The sequence below is a fragment of the Hyperolius riggenbachi genome, chromosome 5 (assembly GCF_040937935.1).
Source record: "Hyperolius riggenbachi isolate aHypRig1 chromosome 5, aHypRig1.pri, whole genome shotgun sequence".
Taxonomy (NCBI): domain Eukaryota; kingdom Metazoa; phylum Chordata; class Amphibia; order Anura; family Hyperoliidae; genus Hyperolius; species Hyperolius riggenbachi.
Window position 1 is genome coordinate 29,706,370 of NC_090650.1, and position 20,789 is coordinate 29,727,158.

The following is a 20,789-nucleotide window of genomic DNA, read 5'->3' on the forward strand; positions in this document are numbered from 1 at the left end:
TACCACTAGGAGCAACTACTGCAATTATGTAGACCTACTGCTTGGGTATGGGAACTCTTCTCGACATACACTGGGTGTCTGTGCACCTCTCTGCCAGAGTATACTAAAATTCCATATCTCTACTTACTTCCCCTCTATTCCATACTATACGGTGGCTTGGGGCCTTTTGATCCACTGGGACTCCGTAGTCACCCTGTAGAAAGGGCTGATTGGATGCTATATAAAGGGTTGTCTTTTTATTGTAAGATTTGACTTGAAAAAGCGGGGGTTGTTTCCCCGCGAAACGCGTTGTCTATGTCCTTGTATTAAATTATATTTTAACATATCCCCTGTATATGTGCCTATTTGCACTACTACCATCCCCATATTGCTATCCTGCCATCAGCGGAGGACCGGACGCCGCTCACCACGCTCCTCCGCGTGTTAGAGGAATCGTCCAGGTCCCCATAGCAACTGCCGCTTGGATTACTGGGAAGGTGACGTCACGGACTTCCGCCCCGCCGATACGGAAAGCCCGGTCCCCAGCTGGCTTAGAGGGACGACTGCTTATCGCGGCTGTGTATGCTGTGCCAGCCAAATTGCAATTAGGTGAGACCATTCCACCTTCTTTCTGTACCTTGTTGAATCGACTCTCAGAGCGCTCCCTTCTTTCTCTTCTTTATACGCACAGTGCCTGCGGGAGCAGCCGAGCAAACCACTTGGGTGGCCAGATCGCGCCTCGAGGGGCTCACTACCCCCAACTTTCTCTATATAATTCACCTGTCACTTCTGCCTCCTGTGTCTGAGCGGGGGGCATGTCTGATGCATGCACGCAGGTGGACTTCACACAGCATGTCGTGGCCATGCATACGTGTTGCGGCCTTGTTTGGAGGGGGGGAGGGAGGATTGCGCGGCTGTGGCCTAGAGACCATTTTTTAACAGGCGGGCCTTTTTGACTAGTATATAATAACTGTTTACTATATGTGTAGCAGCAGACTCACTGGAACTGCTATTTAGATAAATCTATCCAGACATAAGCCTAAACGTGTTTCAACGTGGAAAAATTGTTGCACTGTTAAACTTATCCCATGTCTTTCTCTTAGGATATATTGCTGTGGGTTATACCACAATGTACTGCCACTGTTTCTATTCAGTGCAGTGCTGACCCCATTAATCCGAATAAGAAATCAGAAACTTTTATTTCGCCAAGCACGACTGGGTCGTGCCCGGAATTGGGCTTGGCATGTACAGGGTACTGATACACAATATAGTTACAGATACAGGACATGTAGTAGGAACATAACATTTACAGAATACAGAACATTATATGTCCTTTATGCGGAGGACAGTGTGGCATAGGTTATAATACCAAAACAGCCGAAAGGTATGCTTAAGCTGGAGCGCCGTCTATGTGCGGAGTGCTTCAGTGCGTCATGGTATTGTGGGGTGAGGATGGCCATTTCCATGGAGAGAGTTCAGGAGGTTGACAGCCGAGGGAAAGAAGCTGTTCTTGTGTCTTGAGGTCCTGGTGTAGATGTATCGGAACCGGAGCTTCCGGCTCGAGGGGAGCTGGTTATAGAAGCGGTGGCCTGGGTGTGAGCGGTCGTTTGCGATCTTTAATGCTCTGGTGTTCAGCCTGGAGTGGTAGAGGCGGTCCAGAGTGGGAAGGGATCTCCCGATGATTCTCTCTGCAGATCTGATAATCCTCTGCAGTTTGAGCCTGTCGCTGGCGGAGGAGCTGGCGTACCAGACCAGGATGGACGAGCATAGAACGGATTCGATTGTGGCTGAATAGAAGTTTGTCAGAAGTTTTTGGACCACACTGAACTTTTTCAGTTGGCGGAGAAAGAAAAGTCTCTGGGCTTTCCTCTGTGTTGAGGCAGTGTTGGCGTTCCACCTCAGGTCATTGGAGATAGTTGTGCCCAGTAGGCGGACACTGGGGACTCTTTCTACTTCCTTGCCATCAATGTGGATTGGAGGTGGGGTAGAGGCGCGTCTCCTGAAATCAACGATCATCTCTACCGTTTTCGCTGTGTTTAGGACCAGACCGTTCTCTCTGCACCAGCAGCATATGTTTCCGACCTGGCGGCGGTACGCCCTCTCATCATTTTTGGTGATGAGACCTACAATGGTCGTGTCGTCTGCAAATTTGATTACTTTTACTGAGTCTGACGTGGATTTGCAGTTGTTCGTATACAGAGAGAACAGAAACTGCGACAGGACGCAGCCTTGTGGAGCCCCTGTTTGTGATTCTAGGTTGCTGGGAGATGGTGTCTAACCTGGGACCTGTTGGTGAGAAAGTCCGTGATCCACAGGCGTAGGGTGGGCTGGACTCCCAGCGCAGCGAGATTGTCTTGAAGTATTTTAGCGCTTATGGTATTGAATGCTGAGCTGAAGTCCAGTAGGAGGATCCTGGCGTAGGAGTCTGGTCTGTCCAGGTGGTCGTAGACCAGCTCCAAGCAGATGTTGATGGCGTCATCGGTGGACCTGTTTGATCTGTACACGAACTGGTGCGGATCAATCAGTCCCTCTGTGGAGTGCTTAAGGAGGGGTAGCACCATGCTTTCAAAAGCTTTCATGATCATGGATGTAAGTGCCATGGGCCTGAAGTTGTTGGTCGAGGATGCCCTGCTTTTTGGGGACAGGGATAATGGTGGACCTCTTGAAGCACGCGGGAACTTTGCCTTCCTGGAGGGACCTCGTGAAGATGGAAGAGAGGGTGGAAGTGAGCTGACGAGCACAGATTTTCAGGCAGGCTGGTGACACTCCATCCGGACCCGAGGCTTTACTAGCATTTAAAGGGAAGGTTCAGGGAGGGTGGGTAAAAAATAAAAATCAAATTCCACTTACCTGGGGCTTCCTCCAGCCCGTGGCAGGCAGGAGGTGCCCTCGCCGCCGCTCCGCAGGCTCCCGGTGGTCTCCGGTGGCGCGCCCGACCTGGCCAGGCCGGCTGCCAGGTCGGGCTCTTCTGCGCTCCAAGGCCCGGAACTTCTGCGTCCCACGCCGGCGCTCTGACGTCATCGGACGTCCTCCGGGCTCTACTGCGCATGCGCAGAACTACTGCGCATGCGCAGTAGAGCACGGAGGACGTCCGATGACGTCAGAGCGCCGGCGTGGGACGCAGAAGTTCCGGGCCTTGGAGCGCAGAAGAGCCCGACCTGGCAGCCGGCCTGGCCAGGTCGGGCGCGCCACCGGAGACCACCGGGAGCCTGCGGAGCGGCGGCGAGGGCACCTCCTGCCTGCCACGGGCTGGAGGAAGCCCCAGGTAAGTGGAATTTGATTTTTATTTTTTGCCCACCCTCCCTGAACCTTTCCTTTAACCTTAGCAAGTGTTTCAGTACATCCGCCTCCCTCACTGACGGTGGGGGTGAGTGCGGGCCCAGGGCTACAGTGGCAGATTGCACAGGTGGCTGTGGGGGTCCTGCAGGTACTGGCTGGTTCTCGAATCTGCAGTAGAAGTCACTGAGACTCTCTGCATGCTCAGTGCTCGGTGTGGCATGCAGAGGGGGAGGCTTGTAGTTGGTGGCAGCCTTCAGCCCTTTCCACACGGCTCGTGAGTCATTTGAGGAGAGGTTCTGTTCCATCTTTTCCGCGTAGCACTTTTTTGCGGACCTCAGCTCTCTGTTTAGGTCGTTTCTTGCCTTCCTGTATTCTTCCTGGTTACCGGACTTATGTGCGGCTTCTTTGCTACGCCGTAGTTGTCGTACTCTTTTTGAGAACCACGGTTTATCATTTGGATACAGTTTGAAGGTTTTTGTTGGAATACAGGAGTTCTCGCAGAAGCTGATGTACGAGGATACATTATCTGCCCACTCGTCCAGGTTAAGCGATTCCAGAGCCTTCCAGTCTGCAGTCAAAGCAGGCCTGTAGTTGTAGTTTGGCTTCACTTGACCACACTTTGGAGGATTTAGTGACCAGTTTTGAGGTTTCCAGGCGCCTTTTATAAGTAGGTACCAGGTGGATGATACAGTGGTCAGATGAGCCCTAGGGCTGCCCACGGTGTCGCTTTGTATGCATCTTTCAGGGCCGTGTAGCAGTGGTTGAGGGTGTTGGCACTCCTGGTGGGGCAGGTGATGTGCTGATGGAAACGAGGCAGCTCTTTGCGGAGGTTGGCCTTGTTAAAATGCCCCAAGCGAGTCCGGGAGGGCCGTCTCCCACTGCATCATGGTGTCACTGAAGTCTCGCAGGGCTGCATTTATCTCTGCATCGGGAGGGATATACACATCCACGAGGACGTAGGAGGAGAACTCCCTGGGCGAGTAGTTTGGCCTGCAATTGATGAGGAGTTCAAGTTATGGTGTGCATTTCTTGGCCAGTAGAGAGGTGTTTGAGCACTAGGCTGAGCTGATGTAGAAGCAAATGCCGCCTCCTTTCTTTTTCCCAGAGAGGGTGCTGTCTCGGTCTGCTCGGATGAGGCTGAAACCTGGGAGCTGGAGGGCACTCTCAGGGATGTCGTCATGGAGCCACGTTTCAGTAAAGCAGAAGACTGGGGTGTTATGACAGAGTTCCCTCTTGTCGCTCAGTTCATCTAGCTTGTTAGGGAGGGAGCGGACATTCGCTAGGAGGACCGCAGGGATGGCTGACCGCAGGCCTCTCCTCTTCAGTCTTGCCCGGATGCCTGATCGACATCCTCTGCGGCGCTGGCTAAAGGGAGGTCAGGGCGCAGAAGCAGTGATTGCTTGGACATGGCTCCAAACAGAGTTGTACAGGAGCCCATCCTCCGGGTGTACGGCTGTGATATGTTCCCATTTGAGGAGCTGTGCTCTGGAGTAGGTGGTACGAGGGGGGAAGGGTAGCATTTGCGGCATGTATGATAAGCCCGCACAGTAGAGGCGAGTGCAATAACAGTCCATCAGCAGTGCGACACAGATGTAAGGGGCATGTGCAATAACAGTCCCTCAGCAGCAGTGCGACACAGATGTAGAGGCGAGCGCATAACAGTCCCTCAGCAGCAGTGCGACACAGATGTAGGAGGCGAGTGCAATAACAGTCGGGCGAATGCAATAACAGTCCATCAGCAGTGTGACACAGATGTAGGGGCATGTGCAATAGCAGTCCATCCGCAGTGCGACACAGATGTAGAGGCGAGTGCAATCACAGTCTATCTGCAGTGTGACCCGGTTGTAAGAGGCATGTGCACTACAGGCCTACAGCAGTGTGACACATGTGCAAAAAAACAGAAAACCATTGTTATAAACTGTTCTCTATCACCTTGCTTCGACACCGTCTCACAGATTGTGAGATCACTTGAGACTACACACAGCAAGCAGGAGATAGATTTTCTCAGGCTTCTTCAACGTTTACGTTATTTATTCAAGTCACAGAAATACAGATAGATACAGTACATCATATCCTGGCCATGCCAATCTTCATGTTGCGTTACAAGCTCTTGATTAGACTTCCTGCTGAAGTCAATCAGGCACTTCTTGCTAACCTACGTTCCACTAAACTACCTATGTACAGCATACATTATATCAGATTACAGAAAGGAAGAACATACTTAGAGGTCCCAGTCAGCCTTGCGAGCTAGTGCGAAAGTAAGGAGCAGAGTGCCCTCTCCATCGCTCACTCTGGGTTTAATACCGACTAGGAAAGAGTTAAATATGACATCATCTTCGCCATCCCCTATATCCGTCTATTGGTGGACCCACTTGTGGTGTCATCATACACACCTACTCGATTAATAATCAATGAGACATTTGACATACATGCAGGAATGTGGATATTTACAAAACATGGCTGATGTTTATTGTTCCATGCCCAGGTCAGGGAGACCTGCGGCCTTGTTCAGAGAACAGCTTCTTGGTATGTTCTAGTTCTGCTGACAGAACTGCAGATTTTCTCTCTAAAAGAAAATCCCCTTAAAGGGCAGGTCTGCTCATCAAGCCTTTTTGACTAACTCAGTCCAAATAACTGAGGCCTACTTAAATTATAACAACCATGTGCAATACAGTCACACATTAGTGGGACACTGCCCCCCGCATGTACAATAACAACCCCTCGGCAGTGCAGAACAATCCATAACGGGCAGCGGCTTGATCCTCAGACAGTCCATCATCAGCAGCACAGTGCAAGAAGCAGGCAGTGATAGTGCACTCGGCTGAGGCTGTGCAAATTCTTGCCCCAGTACCCTGCAGTACCCTAGAAGTTTGCAGGACTGTGTGGCAGGGGGTCACAAAACGGAAGTCTCACCTGGTGGTAGATGGTGGTTGGGACTGGAGTCTTGGCTCGGTGGAAACTGGATCCGTTGTGGGGTAGCCTCTTGCGGTGCTCTGTTGCCTCTGAGCGAGCTGTGCTGTGGGAAGTGCGGCCGCATGTCTGCTGAGGAGCGGTCCCGGACTGAAGTATTGCTCCCGAGGCTGGAGGTGGAGGAGTCTGCTGCTGAGGAGCTTCCGTGGAGCTGCGGACTGGGAGGCTGACTGGCAGCGGGGACTGTGCGCTGCGCTGATCTGGCAGAGGCAGCCCCGGTCCTTGTCTGGGAGTAGGGCCCTGCTTGTGGGGGCCGGTCCACCGGAGGTAAGCTTGGGCCTGTGCGGGCCTATGCGCGCCAGCAGATGCAGTCATGAGGGTCCTGAGGGGTACCGGCACCGGCCAAGGGAGCAAATCCGCGGTGCTGGAGAAAGACAAGCACACGTGCACCTGCTGGTCGATCCACGTGGGTGGCCTTTCTCCGGTTTCAATCAGAGCGCTGGGGCGACTGCACGCTCCTGCTGGTGCTGGTCGCTCCACGTGGGTGGCCTTTCTCCGGCTTCAATCGGAACGCTGGGGCGACTGCACGCTCCTGCTGGTGCTGGTCGCTCCACGTAGGTGGCCTTTCTCCGGCAGGTGGCCTTTCTCCGGCTTCAATCAGAGTGCTGTGGCGACTGCACGCTGGGGAAAAACTTCACCCCTAGATACTAAAACTAAATTAACTAAAAACTGAAAGACTAAAAAAGCACTAAAACAATAAAAAAACAAACAAAAAAAAAAAAAACAGAAGTGTATCAGAGCCCTGTGCACCGTGGCAGCCTATCCAGCGCCATCTTGTAATCACACTGAAAGGTAGTGCTGTGTGATTACAGATCACATGGTAGCAAAGTACAACAGTAAAGGTGGCCATACACTCGTTAGATTAGCAGCAGATAACTGCTGTGTTTAGGAACATTTTTTTTACTAGGAACAGATTTCCAATAGATTTCAGTTTGAAATCTATTGAAAATCGATCTGATGGCATTTTTTTGCCATCAGATTTCCATTAGGGCCAATGCAAAATGATAAGCAATCTCAATAGATCGACCTAGATTTTCCAGCCTGCCAGATCAGTTGAAATTGATCGAAATCGGCTGTAAATCGGTCGATTGGTCAATCTATTTGCAATCGACCAATTGATCGATTTTGATCGATCAGCCAGAAATCGGCTGAGTGTATGGGCCCCTTAAGATTGCACACTGTGTTTTGCTGCAGTGAATATTGGTGTGAATGAGTCCTAAGGGCCTATTTCCACTAAACATGAATCTGGGACAGATCTGCAGTGTTTCCCTTCAGGCAAGAGGGGCGGGGAAACTCTGCCTATCCCTTGCATGGCTCACTGGCCAAAACGTACTGCGGCAGCAGAATCCATACAGCCATGCATGGTTTAGTGATTCGTACTGCAGCTACTAGTGGAAACTGTCCCTAACACTCTTATATTTCCTACTTGAAAAGAACAAGCGATATTCACATTTAGGGCTTTTTCCACTAGGGGTGATTCCGCCCCATTTCATACACACAAATTGAAATCGCATCCTATTGAATTCAATAAATTGAAATGTGTGTGGAAAAAAGTGCTGCACTGCTTCGAAATTCCAGACCACGCATGCGAATCCCTATAACCGTGCGCAATGGGGATTAGATGCCTAATTGCGCTGCAGAAGTACTGGAGCCCGTCTTGGAGATGAATGCATGGTGCTAGTGGAGATTCGCCCTAATGCTGGGCATACACAGTAAGTTTATGCGCCGGTATCGAGCCAACGGCTTGATGCCGGCGCATCACCGCTCATCTGTGCGTGCGTGCAGATCGATTCCTGCTTGTCCCTGCGTGCATGCCTTATCAGCCGCTCGATTCCCCGCTATTGTCCGCCCGCGGGGATCGAGCGGGGTATCTATCCGGCGGGTCATCAGACCTGTCGGATATTATCAATCGAGCCATCAGCGGCTCGATTGATAAGGAAACAAACTTTCCGTGTATGCCCAGCATAATGCTAGGCATACGCAGTGCAATTCTGCGCTGGCGCACGGATCTATTCCCGCTCGTCCCCGCCGGCGCTTTTAATCAGCACTTCGTTTATTTCCATTGTTCTCCCCGCCGTTATCGAGCGCAGAATCGATCCGGCGGTGTATCGGACAGGTTGGATCTTATCGAGCCATCAGCGGCTCGATTGATAAGAATTGCACGGTGTATGCCCAGCATTATGCCTAGTACACACCATACAATTTTCTGTTAGATTTTTCTGTAAGATTTTCTGTAATTGGAATATTTTCTGCAAAGTACTGTTAGAGACTGGTCATTATCTCTGGTGCATAGTCTTCTGGTTATCTCCTGCTGAGTAGAACAATGCCTATTTGCTAGGCAGACAGATGGTTAATTTCCAACATGTAGGAAATTATCGATCTGGCAGGTAAATCTAATGCTGGGCATACACGGCTCATTTTATGTTCTCAGTCGAGCCGCTGATGGCTCGATTGATAATTTCCGACCTGTCCAATACCCCTCCGGATCGATTCCGCGCTCGATACCGGCAGGGAGAACAATGGGAGCAAACGAAAGGCTGATTAGAAGCGCCCGCGGGGGGCGAGCGGGAATCGATCCGTGCAGTGACGTGCCGGCATCGAGCCGCTGGCTCGATACCGGCGCACAAACGAGCCGTGTATGCCCAGCATAAAAGAGAATTGTACAGAAAATTGTATGGTGTGTACTAGGCATTAGTTGTTTCTAGTGCATTGTGCTATTTGTGAACCATTGAAACACACCGTGGTGTACAGACTCATCCTATGGATAAGGCCCAGGGATGTCTGTTTCTATGCAGGAGGCATGATGGCGTAGCAGGTGGGATGCAGGGGTGTGGGTATCATTATGGCTAAAGATCTGATTCGCCCACTGTCAAAACAAATGAGGTCCCAATTTTTTAATCTCTTAATGGTGCTTGGGACTGGGAACGCAATGCATTTTCCTGTCCAGTGTGAATCGGGCAATTATTTTCGGCGTACAAGTTTTGAGGATCGAGAAAGGGATAGATTTTGTGAAGTTATTGGAAAATAGATTCCTTTATCGATCGGGAGCAGCTTGGACGTGGACACACACTACAACTTCCTGTCCGATCATCCGTCTGGAAGGGTCCTATACACTGGGCTGATTAGCGGCCAATCGATCGATTTGCAGCCGATTTCAATCGATCATGACATGCTGGAAAATCTAGGTCGATCTGTTGAGCTTGCTTATCATTTTGCATTGGCCCTAATGGAAATTTGATGGCAAATGCCATCAGATCGATTTTCAGTAGATTTCATACTGAAATCTATTGGAAATCTGTTCCTAGTAAAAAATGTTCCTAAACACATCCGATCAGAAATCTGATGATCTATCTGCTGCTAATCTAACAAGTGTATGGCCACCTTTAGGATGATCAGACATGCTGCTTGGCCCTTGGGTTTGCAGCCTTTCCTGTTCTTATAGAGTGGGGAGGAGGAGAGGATGCACCCTGCTGTGAAAATTTCAAAGAAAGTTCCTGCAGCAATAATGGCTGTGGGGATGGTCTCCTCTGTCCTGCTGGATTGTTGTGGAGGTGGTCAAGTGACATTCGGAAACATCTGTACACAGCTTTACAGCCTAGAGACTGTAGAAACCGTAGTCTGCTGGGGAATGTAAAAGTATACAAGTAGCTGAAGTGATGAGAACTCTGGCCTAGTTGGAAAGAGGAAGTCTCTATTAAGCTAACTGCTGTAAACACATGTGATTGTTGGAGATCGGGAAATGAATCCAGCTTTAGGCTAGAAATACATTCTGTATCTATGGAGGGGAGGGATGACTCGGCACACAATAACCTTGTGATTGGGCATACTCAGGGAGGGGTTGTTCAAGAATAACTGAAGTGAGAGGAATATGGAGGCTTCCATATTTATTTCCCTTTTAAGCAATACCAGTTGCCTGGCAGCCCTGCTGATCTATTTAGCTGCAGTCAGGTCTGAATCACACCAGAAACCAGCATGCAGCTAATCTTGTCAGATCTGACAATGTCAAACACCTGATCTGCTGTATGCTTGTTCAGGGTTTGTGGCAAGAGTATTAGAGACAGAGGATCAGTAGGATAGCTAGGCAACTGGTATTACTTAAAGGGAAATGGATATGGCAGCCTGCATATCCCTCTCGTTAAAGTTGTCCTTTAAGGGTAAACACACACACACACACCTGACGCATCTGTACAGCCTCAGCCCTGCACTGTCGCCCGAACGATTGAGATGTGTAGGTTTGAGGTATGGTGTACAGACAGTTGAGGACAGGATCAAGGAGATCCTTAGAACATTTGGCAGATGTGAGGAAGGGTGGGAGGGACTATTGAACAAAACCTTGAAGGGGGCTGTTCTGATCAGTATGAGTAGACCCCTGAGGGAGGCAGTGTGCTGCATACTGATAGTGGATAGATTGCAATAGCAGAGGCTGATCAATAGTCATGAAGGATGGGTCAATATGCAGAGCAATGAAAAATCACCTTGTTAGTAAAGACATGCGTATGCATTAAGGACTTCATAATGTACTGTTGGATAAAATCTCTCGCGTTGAGAGGTCCATTATTGATTATTGTATTTATAAAACCCCAACAAATTACGCAGCGCTGCAAGAGAGTACGTATAAGGAGCCCACAACAAAACAAGATCATGCAAATGATTTGATAACAGTAGTTCTGTCTTTGGTCAAAATAAAGACAGTTCTAGTCCACAAGAGGGGTGACTGACATAAAGATTGCATAATCAAGCTGGAAACACTAGGGAGGAGGGCCCTGCCAGAGGCTTACAATGTAAAGGGTAGGGGTAGAGACAATAGATGCTCTGTTAAGAGGGTGTCCAGCAGAACGTATGATGGTGCTAATGTAGGAGTGTATGCGAGCATGAAAAGGTGTCTTGAGGGCTTGTTTGAAAGTATTAAAGGACAACCGAGGTGACGTGATGAGATAGACATGTGTATGTACAGTGCCCAGCACACAAATAACTAGGCTGTGTTCCTTTTTATTTTCTCTCTCTCTCTCTCTCTCTCTCTCTCTCTCCTCTCTCTCTCTCTCTCTCTCTCTCTCTCTCTCTCTCTCTCTCTCTCTCTCTCTCTCTCTCTCTCTCTCTCTCTCTCTCTCTCTCTCTCTCTCTCTCTCTCTCTCTCTCTCTCTCCTCTCTCTCTCTCTCTCTCTCTCTCTCTCTCTCTCTCTCTCTCTCTCTCTCTCTCTCTCTCTCTCTCTCTCTCTCTCTCTCTCTCTCTCTCTCTCTCTCTCTCTCTCTCTCTCTCTCTCTCTCTGTGTTAAACATCAGGTATGAAAGTGACAGTTTCTGTCTGGGTCGGGACCGGGTCAGACTATAGCATAACCCTCAATAAGGAATTACAGCCATAAAATACTTTCCTGTCAGTAAATGGCTTCTGGGAGCAGGAAAGGGCTAAAAAGGGTGAATAATTCATAGATTTGAGCTCTAGTGTACTTCATTGAATGTGTCATTGAGCAGTGACCATGAAACAGTAAAAACAAAACTTAAATATAAAATAAAACTGAACTAAAAAAAGTCGTATTTAGGAGAAGGCTAGATTAGATACAATTGTTTTTCTCATCTCCTCAGTTTATTTCGGATGTCCTTTATAGGTGGAGGCAAGTCTCATGGCAAGTGGGAGCGAGTTCCAGAGAGCTGGTACAGCCCTAGGGAAGTCCTGCAATTCGTGCATGTGAGTGAGATATGTGCGGTGAGAACAAGTGCAGGTCGTTGGAGGATCAGAGGAGGTGGGCTGGTTGGCCATGGCCTGTGCAATAATTTGTAGGCCAAGCACAGAATTTTGAAGTTGATTTTGAAGCAGATGGGGAGCAGGTGTAGGGCTTTACAGAGGGGAGTTGTGGAGGCTCTGTGATGAGGAGAGTTGATCAGTCTGGCTGCTGCATTCATTAACTATTGAAAGGGGCAATACTGTCAGAGGGGAGGCCTGACAAAAGCGAATTGCAATAGTCTAGGTGAGAAATGACAAGTGCGTGGTCGAGGAGTTTGGTGTCAGGGACAGGTAGAAGTGTATCCTGGAGATGTTGCGGAGGTGAACGTTTTTATACCCCTATATACACAGTGCACGAATTTAGCATAGATCACCACATTAATTATACTTTTATTGATTTACAAAGTGCCAAGTTATTCCATGGCGCTGTACAAAGTAGGAAACCAACATGGAGTACATAATAATACAGACCATGGTATACAGCATCCTACAAAATGCAGAATTAGTAATTGCAGTGACGAGTGCAACAGGATGAACAAAATGCATAACAAATTTCAAGACACAAAAGGTTGAGAGAGCCCTGCCCTTGTGAGCTTACAATCTAAAGGAAGCTTATCAAAAAAAATGAAGAAAAGGGCTATATAACAAGAATATGATGTTAAAGGGGGAGTTATTAGTCTATTTTTGTACATAACCATGCACTTTAAATGGGGTTAAAACTTTTTTTATTTTACAGAGATAAAACACCATAAAACATTGGTATCCTCATTCATTTCAAACCTATGTCCGTCCCTTTTTTTGCCCTTTTTTAACTTGGCAATCAGTTGACCTGGTGTATACTATTGAATTAAGCATTGCACTCTTTAGTGGGTACTAAGTTTGCATCATAGTTTGAATCTCATAAGTGACGAACTGTGTGCTTATCAAAATTATGTGCCACACTTCTCTTACAATTATGTGCTATGCTCTCCACAAAAGTCATCAAAGATACTGACGCAGGGAACAGCTCTACGGTTTTAATCAATAAACAAGATCGCTTGCTATGTTTAAAGCGAAAAATAAAACCGCAATTTAGTTTTTTTTAACACATTTTGTGAAGCAGAGTCCATTTCATTAGAAGGAATTGAAACAAATGTGTGTGCATATATAAATAGTGTTAAGATTGATTTAAAACCCATAGCTGAGGGATACAACAGGGACCTCAAATACACCCTTAGTAGAGCAGAGAAGCTGTGCACAGGATCCACTATCAGCCCACTGGAGTGCTCTAAGCCCATTTTTAAGTCCATCAAAGAAAGATACTATAGAGCAAGTGGCTGGGCGCATCCAGAGTAAAATGCCAATTTTATTTCAAACTTTTAAAACGCTCACATACAGTTCAATGGACAGTCTGCAATGGAGAGATGGGGTACAGCATGCTAAGGACCCTTAGCATGCTGTACTCTCTCTCTCTCTCTCTCTCTCTCTCTCTCTCTCTCTCTCTCTCTCTCTCTCTCTCTCTCTCTCTCTCTCTCTCTCTCTCTCTCTCTCTCTCTCTCGTGGACTGTCCATTGTACTGTTTGCAGAGCGGGGACAAGGTCCTCCAGCACCCAAGGCTGAGACACAAGTCCCTCCCACCCCAACCGTCACACACTGATTGCTATTAGACTAAGAGGGACCCCAGGGCCCCCAACACCTTAATCTCTAGTTATCTGGCTTGCAGTCACTGCCATGTATCCTTTTTCTTGTTTTTCTCTGCTTCAAACACAGCACGGGAGTGATGGCTGTGCCCCCTCCCCCCCCCCCCCCCCTACACTGCACGCTGAGGATGGAGCCTATCTTGCCTTGGCCCGGCCCTGACTGTATGTGAGTGTTTTTAAACGTTTTTGAAATAAAATTGGCGTTTTTACTCTGGATGTGCCCAGCCACTTGCTCTCTTGTACCTCAAATACACCCTCACACCAGGGGCAAAGATCACAAGGATACCAAGAGGCCAAGATCCCGCACTCCGTGTCTGCAGCCATGCATTTGTGTAAGCGTGTATTCAGTGTCCCTGTGCTGGATTAGCTATGGGATATCTCAGTACTATTTATAATATACATGTTTGTTTCAATTTTTTTTTTCTTTTTCTTTTTTTTTCTTCTTCATCAAAGTAATTAATGAGAATAACAATGGGGATTGTTTTTAATTTAATGTTGGTGGTTTTATATTTTGGAAATAAGTTTTAACCTTATTAAAGGTGCGTGGTTATAGTTTTAATAACTTCCCCTTTTAAAGTCATAGCCAGAAGTTTACTATGAGATTCTATTAGAATCCGCAATAATGGAATCCACTAGTTTGTATGTGTTAATTTTCGGAAATGTACATTGCAAGCAGGGGTCTTTTTACTAAAATTATTACTATTTATCAGTGTAAATCTATTGACATTTAAACAATCTTTTTGAAATGATGGATCAGTAGTACTTTGAGATTGCAGCATTATTATTCCTGGATTGGTATGATCAAGATGGTGTGGTAGTGTTTAGTAATGAAAATGTGACAGACTGCTCATGCTTCCACGTACGCCTCTAGAATGATCCCAGAGCATCTGAGGCCATGGCAGGCTTATGTACACCGCCTGTTCCTCGGACCATTTTCTAGATTATTTATTAATTCTCTACTCTTTCCAGGAAACAGAACTGTTCAGTTAGGAATGTAATTTCACCCTCACACTTAGCAGCTGTATTATCTTTCTGCCTTATTGTTTGCAACACCACCATTATCCAATGAGCCACTTCAGGCCAGACATGCTGATGCCAGGATGTGAACTGTGACTCCTTTTATAAAAATAGACAATACTATGTTTTTTTAAAATTGACTTTATTTTACTTAAAAGCTTGACGTGTACCTATAGAGGAAAAATGTCCTAAATGGGCACTTAACTCAGTAGAGAAGTCGCTATATAATCCATAGGGCACTCGCTCCCTGTTCCAGCACTGGAACCCTAGAACCTCTTCGACCTAGCGCCACGCTCCTGTCACTGAGCACGGTGCAGTACGCCGCACACCTGTGCAGTAGATCAGGCTTCGGCCATTTCTATCAGAGCCGAAGTAGTAAGCCGCTAGTACACCTGAGCAAGGCACGTCACAGGCTTCTTTGGATTCAGGAGGCCGAGGACTACTGCAACTGTGCACTGACAAGCCGCTAGTACGCTTGCACAAGGCGTGTCACACGCGTCTTTGGTTTCGGGGGCCAGAGGACTACTGCTACTGCACGCCGACAAGCTGCTAGTACTCCTGCGCAAGGTGCTTCACAAGCTTGTTAGGATTCTGAAGAGTTCAGGGGTTCCAGCGCAGGAATGGGGTTGAATGGGAGGACAAGGGACACTTCGCCCTCCTAAGGTAAATATCTGTTTTTAATTATTAGAGCTGTTACGGAGGCACAAGTTGGACGTTCACAAAATTAGGCAGAGGTTTTTAACAGTTTGGTTGAACGTTGGATACTATTTCAGGTTCCTTTTATGTTCTTCTTGTTTGCTCCTTGTTCAGTTCATTTATCAGAATTCCTAACTAACTGCTTCTCTGCTAGCCAGACCTGACAGGTCAAAAGTGCACACCAGCTTTAGAAGTCAACATTCTTAGTTACTTTGGTTTTGACACGTGCATATCCCAGCAATGTAGTGGGTGACAAATGGGAGTCAAACTGATGCTAGTCTGATCTACTGACCTTGAACTGAAGCCAAACCTCTGTGTGTACAAATACTTAACCTGCTTATCAGCTTTAAAGCACACCTGAAGTGAGAGCGATATAGAGGCGGACATATTTGTTTCCTTAAAGAGAACCCGAGGTGGATTCTAAGAATCCTAATTGCACACAGAGGTTGGGTCTGCATACAATACCCAGCCTCTGTTGCTGTACAGTTCACCCCACAGGCCCCCCTGCACTCTGCTATCCCCCATAAATCATACGCCGTGCTAAGCGACGCAGCATGTCGATACCTGGCTGTTTGTCTGCACTGTCATTCTCACCCCCCACGTCCCTTCCCTCCCCGCTGATTGGAGGGAAGGGATGCAGGCGGGGAACGACGACGTAAAGGAGGCGGGGTAGCGGTGAGAATGACCGTACAGACAAACAGCTGGCTATCGACACGCTGCGTGTCGCTTAGCACGGCGTATGATTTATGGGGGATAGCAGAGTGCAGGGCGGCCTGTGGGGAGAACTGTATAGCAACAGAGGCTGGGTATTATATGCAGACCCAGCCTCTGTGTGCAATTAGGATTCTTAGAACCCACCTCGGGTTCTCTTTAAAAATGTCAGCCTCCATATCCCTCTCACTTAGGGTGCGCTTTAAAGTGTACCTGAGATGCAATAAGTCTCAGGCTTTACACTTAACTGGGGCTTCCTACAGCCCCCCTAAGGCTTCTCCATCCCTCGCTTATAATACATGTAATTAACCTCTTGACGACCAGCTAATGCCGATTGGCATAAACTGGTCGTCTGCGGGTTACCATGGAAACGGCCGCTCGATTGAGCGGCCTTTCCATGTCAGTTCACGGAGGGTGTCTCCGTGAACAGCCGGAGAGCCGCCGATCGCTGCTCGCCGGCAAAATGTAAACAGGCGGGGAAGAAATCCCCGCTGTTTACATCATACGGCGCTGCTGCGCAGCAGCACCGTAAGGCAGATCGGCGATCCCCGGCCTCTGATTGGCCGGGGATCGCCGGCAAATGATAGGCTGAAGCCTATCCTTCAATGCGCAGGACAGAAATCCATCATCCTGCGCAGCTCACAGGGGGAGGGAGAGGGAGGCAGCGGCGAGACGGCGGAGAACGCTGCGGAGGGGGGCTTTGAAGAGCCCCTCCGCTAAGCAATTGCAGCCGGCGGCGATCAGACCCCCCCCCAGCAGGACATCCCCCTAGTGGGGAAAAAAGGGGGGTAGTATGATCGCCCTGCTGCACTCCTGATCGGTGCTGCAGGCTGTAGAGCCCACGCAGCACCGATCATTGAATAATCCCATGGTCGGCAAGTGGTTAAGACGCCAAGACATTTGGGTGCAGAATAAAGCCGAAAAACTGCTCACTCTGCTCCTGCAAAAGTCCCAATGACAATAAATTACTACAGTATTCCCCCCCAGGCTGCTTTGCACCACCAGATAACATGCCGTTTGGCTTCCAGCTATTGCTGTTGGCTGAAATACGTGGCGTAAAATTACTGACTGAGCACCGCTATAGCCGTAATTCACATTATGCTCTATGGCAGCGCCTGGTGTGCCCAAATCTCCAGTGCCGTTTTGCCTGATTGGAACGTTTGGATTTCACCAATGCCTAAATAGCCCTCTAATGGACATCAGACCAACTGTAGGAAAGCTCCGCCTTCTAACTTAATCGTCAGACCAGATTTATTTTTTTCTTTAACTTTTCTTTTATAGTTCTTAGTCTATGTCTACAAACATTTAAGAAGCTACAGTTTGTGAACAGAGGGAAAAGAGATTCTTCAGAGTATAGAATACATGCATTTTTGTTTCCCTTTTCAACAAGTCTATTTGTTCTTCCCCATGATAATAGAGCCGTAGGCGTAGGCTGATTTTCTGACTCGCGGTTACCTCTGATCGGGCAATACTATAGAACAATGCTGCCTCTAGTCTGGAGACACTGTAACGATGGGGCAGCTGATGGCTCATGATTCTGCTTCAATCCATACATCCATAAAGTAGCTACAGCAAGTTATTTATAGCATCTGAGCTGACTCACACTCTCATTCCTTCCTGAAGTAATCTTTCAGCCTTTTGATTGTGTTGTGTCTGAGACTGCCTGGTGTAATTTCCCTACTCTGCTTTTGCCTCAGTCACTATGGGGGTGTCACACACTCTGTTTATTTTGGAGTACATCACATAAGAATGATTTAAGCCCTCAAATCTCTGCGGTGAATAGAACTGAGCCGACCGGCCCCTAGGGCTGGTCGGCTCAGTCCAGCCAAGTGCAGCAGTACTGTGCAGGCGCAGAACACTCCGTCCTGCGCCAGCACAGTACTGCTACACCTGAGCGGACTGCGTCGACTAGACTGGAGGATTTTTCAGGGCCAGTTGCTGGCGAACGAGGAGGTGACTAAGGACATTTAGGGAGCGATGAAGCCCCAAGTATATGTGTGTATGTATATATTATTTCAACCCATCTCAGGTGCACTTTAACTGGTTTGAAATGGGGATTTATCCTTTGATATATCATGCACTCTGTAAATCAGACAAAAGGGTGCACAAATATGAAATTCAGGGGCCATTGGCAATAGAGAATAAAAAATACAAAAGTCATTGACTAGCAATAGTTTTAGGAGCCCTGGCTTCAGGATTATTTTCCAGCCCTGCTTTCCCCCTATGCCAACTGGGGGAACAAGCAATGCATTGATCATTCTTTGAAATTATTTCTCAATAAATGGAACCTCAGACAATTTTTTGAATTTCTTGAAAATCCACTCCATTTTGTTTGGTAACCTTATGGATACAAGAAGTGAGTGAAATATGACAGCTGTTATCTGTATTCTGCTTTAATTATATATTAAAGAGAATCTGTAACTAAAAACAATCCACTGGGGGGTACTCACCTCGGGAAGGGGAAGCCTCTGGATCCAATAGAAACTTCCCCTGTCCTGTGTCCCACGGCGGTCTCGCTGTGCCCCTCCGAACCGCAGGGATGTAAATATTTACCTTCCTGGCTACATCGCAGGCGTAGTAGTGGCGGTTCTCTCGGAAATGGCCAATCTGTCGGTCCGCTCTACTGTGCAGGCGCAAGTCTCTTGTGCCTGCGCAGTAGAGTGAACCCAACAAAGATCGGCTATTTTCGAGTGGAAAGCTGCAACAGCACCCCCCGCTGGAGCCAGAAAAGATAAATATTGCACAACCTGACAAATTATCGGCTGTGTGTTCCGTGGGCTGCCGCAAGACCACCGTGGGAGACAAGAGGAAAGGGGAAGCCTCGATAGGATCCAGGAGGAGAACTTTTTTTAGTTGGGCTCTTTAAAGTCTAGTGATCATTTCTCGTCTCAGTACAGTTCAGTTTCAGCACGCTGCTGGCTATATTCTAACTGTAGCAACAGAGAAATGTAAGCAATTAATAATGTTGTCACCTCTTCGATTGCTCCAGAAGCTTTTAGGAGCTTTTAACTGAGGAACAAAGTGCTGTGTTGAACTGTTTGAATGCTGTTCTGCTAAAAAAGTTTGTGGTAGTAGATTTTATGCTTTAAATCTTTTAGAACAAAGAGGAAATGCTGAGTTTCAAACCACTTTAAGCCTGTTCTCGGGGTCTTTCGGTGTGCACTGAGAGCCTGGTAGCAGTCTCCATCTTGCCGCACATAATTTGCTTTGTGTAAAAATGACTTTCTGGCGCTGAACATTAGAACTAAACGCTTTGTGTCTCTGCAGGTCTGACCGGCATGCCGAGTGGAGGTGGGCGGTGGAGCGAGCATCCATTATCTGTCGCTGGACCTGGTTACAGGCTCAGGTTTCTGACCTCGAGTTTCGAATAAGACAGCAGACAGAAATCTACAAGCAAATCCGTTGTACCAAGGTAAAGGCCGCTTCTGCCCTCTCCACAACTGGTCTAAATGGTTTAAGTTTACATCCAAGAGCTTCAGTAATTGCTTTAACAGAACTCCGGGAAAAAAAGTGAGCACAATCCAATATTCCTTTCGCATTGTAATGTGTTACCGCACCTTTCTGCATGCCATTCCATAACTACGTTTGTGCATTTTATTTGCCATCTTCATCTGCACATCTGCTAGGAGGGGCCGCTAATTACCATCAGATTTGTAGCCTTATAGTGCCCATACATGGTACAATTTTTTTTCATTCAATCTTACCATTTCTATGTAGTATAAGGGTAAATTAAGTGCCTATACTGAAAGGATAATTTAGGCAGTTCCCTTATACTACATAGAAATGGTAAGATTGGATGAAATAAATTGTACCATGTATGGGCACCATTAAAGGAGTACTGTAGGGCGAAAGAGTTGAACTTACCTGGAACTTGTAATGGTCCCCTGCAGACATCCTGTCCCCGCGCAGCCACTCACCGATGATCCGGTCCCCGTTTCCGGCTCACTTCCGGAATTTCCGACTTTAAAGTCGGAAAACCACTGCACAGCTGCGCTCTCCCGCTGACCTCACCAGGAGTGTATTGCAGAGGCCCAGTACAGTCTGCGCAGTACGCTCCTGGCGACGTCAGCGGGAGGGAGAGTGCAGCCGCACAGGCACAGTGTATTTCCGAGTTTAAAGTCGGAAATTCCAGCTGTGAACTGGCAGCGGGGACAGGAGCATCGGTGAGTGGCTGCGCGGGCACAGGATGTCTGCAGGGGACCATTAGAAGCCCCAGGTTCAATTTTTTTTTTTATTTCCCCTAAACACCTCCCCCTACTGTACTCCTTTTTAAAGCACAACCCTGCCAGATTGAAAGTTTGCTTTTACTTACCTTTTCCAGCCTCCCCCTTAGTCTTATAGGTCCCTTGCCTGTCAGGCTGATAGTCTGCGAGTCACGCACTACCAAGCGGTGCACCTATCCCGGGCAGGAGAGCACAATTGAGGCGTGCTGCTGGGTTAGCCGAATGCTCAGTAGTGCACAATTTGGCTGAGTCGCGGACTTACAGTGGATCATTGATTGGTGCTTGGAGGACACGAGGGACCTATAAGAATACGAGGAGCTTGAGCAAGCCCCAGGTAATAAAAAGCAAACTGTTTCATTCTGCCAGAGATGGCCTCAAAGCTGGCCATACACTGACCAATTTCCATGTGAATTGTGCGGATGAATTCAGTCAGATCCCTCTATGAAAAGATTATGATCTGAGAGGGATCTGTTTTTTTGGCCGCATCGACCAGTGTATGACCAACCTAACAGCTAA

At 47.9% G+C, this 20,789-nt stretch overlaps 1 protein-coding gene across 1 annotated transcript in view; it reads left to right on the forward strand.

Annotated features, from left to right (window-relative positions):
• Nucleotides 1-20,789, forward strand: part of LOC137518063 (KAT8 regulatory NSL complex subunit 1-like) — a 111,755-nt gene that overhangs the window by 34,448 nt on the left and 56,518 nt on the right. The window contains exon 2 of the mRNA XM_068235300.1: nucleotides 19,318-19,462. Within this exon, the coding sequence (XP_068091401.1) occupies nucleotides 19,318-19,462 (145 nt within the window). The remainder of the gene's footprint in view (nucleotides 1-19,317; nucleotides 19,463-20,789) is intronic.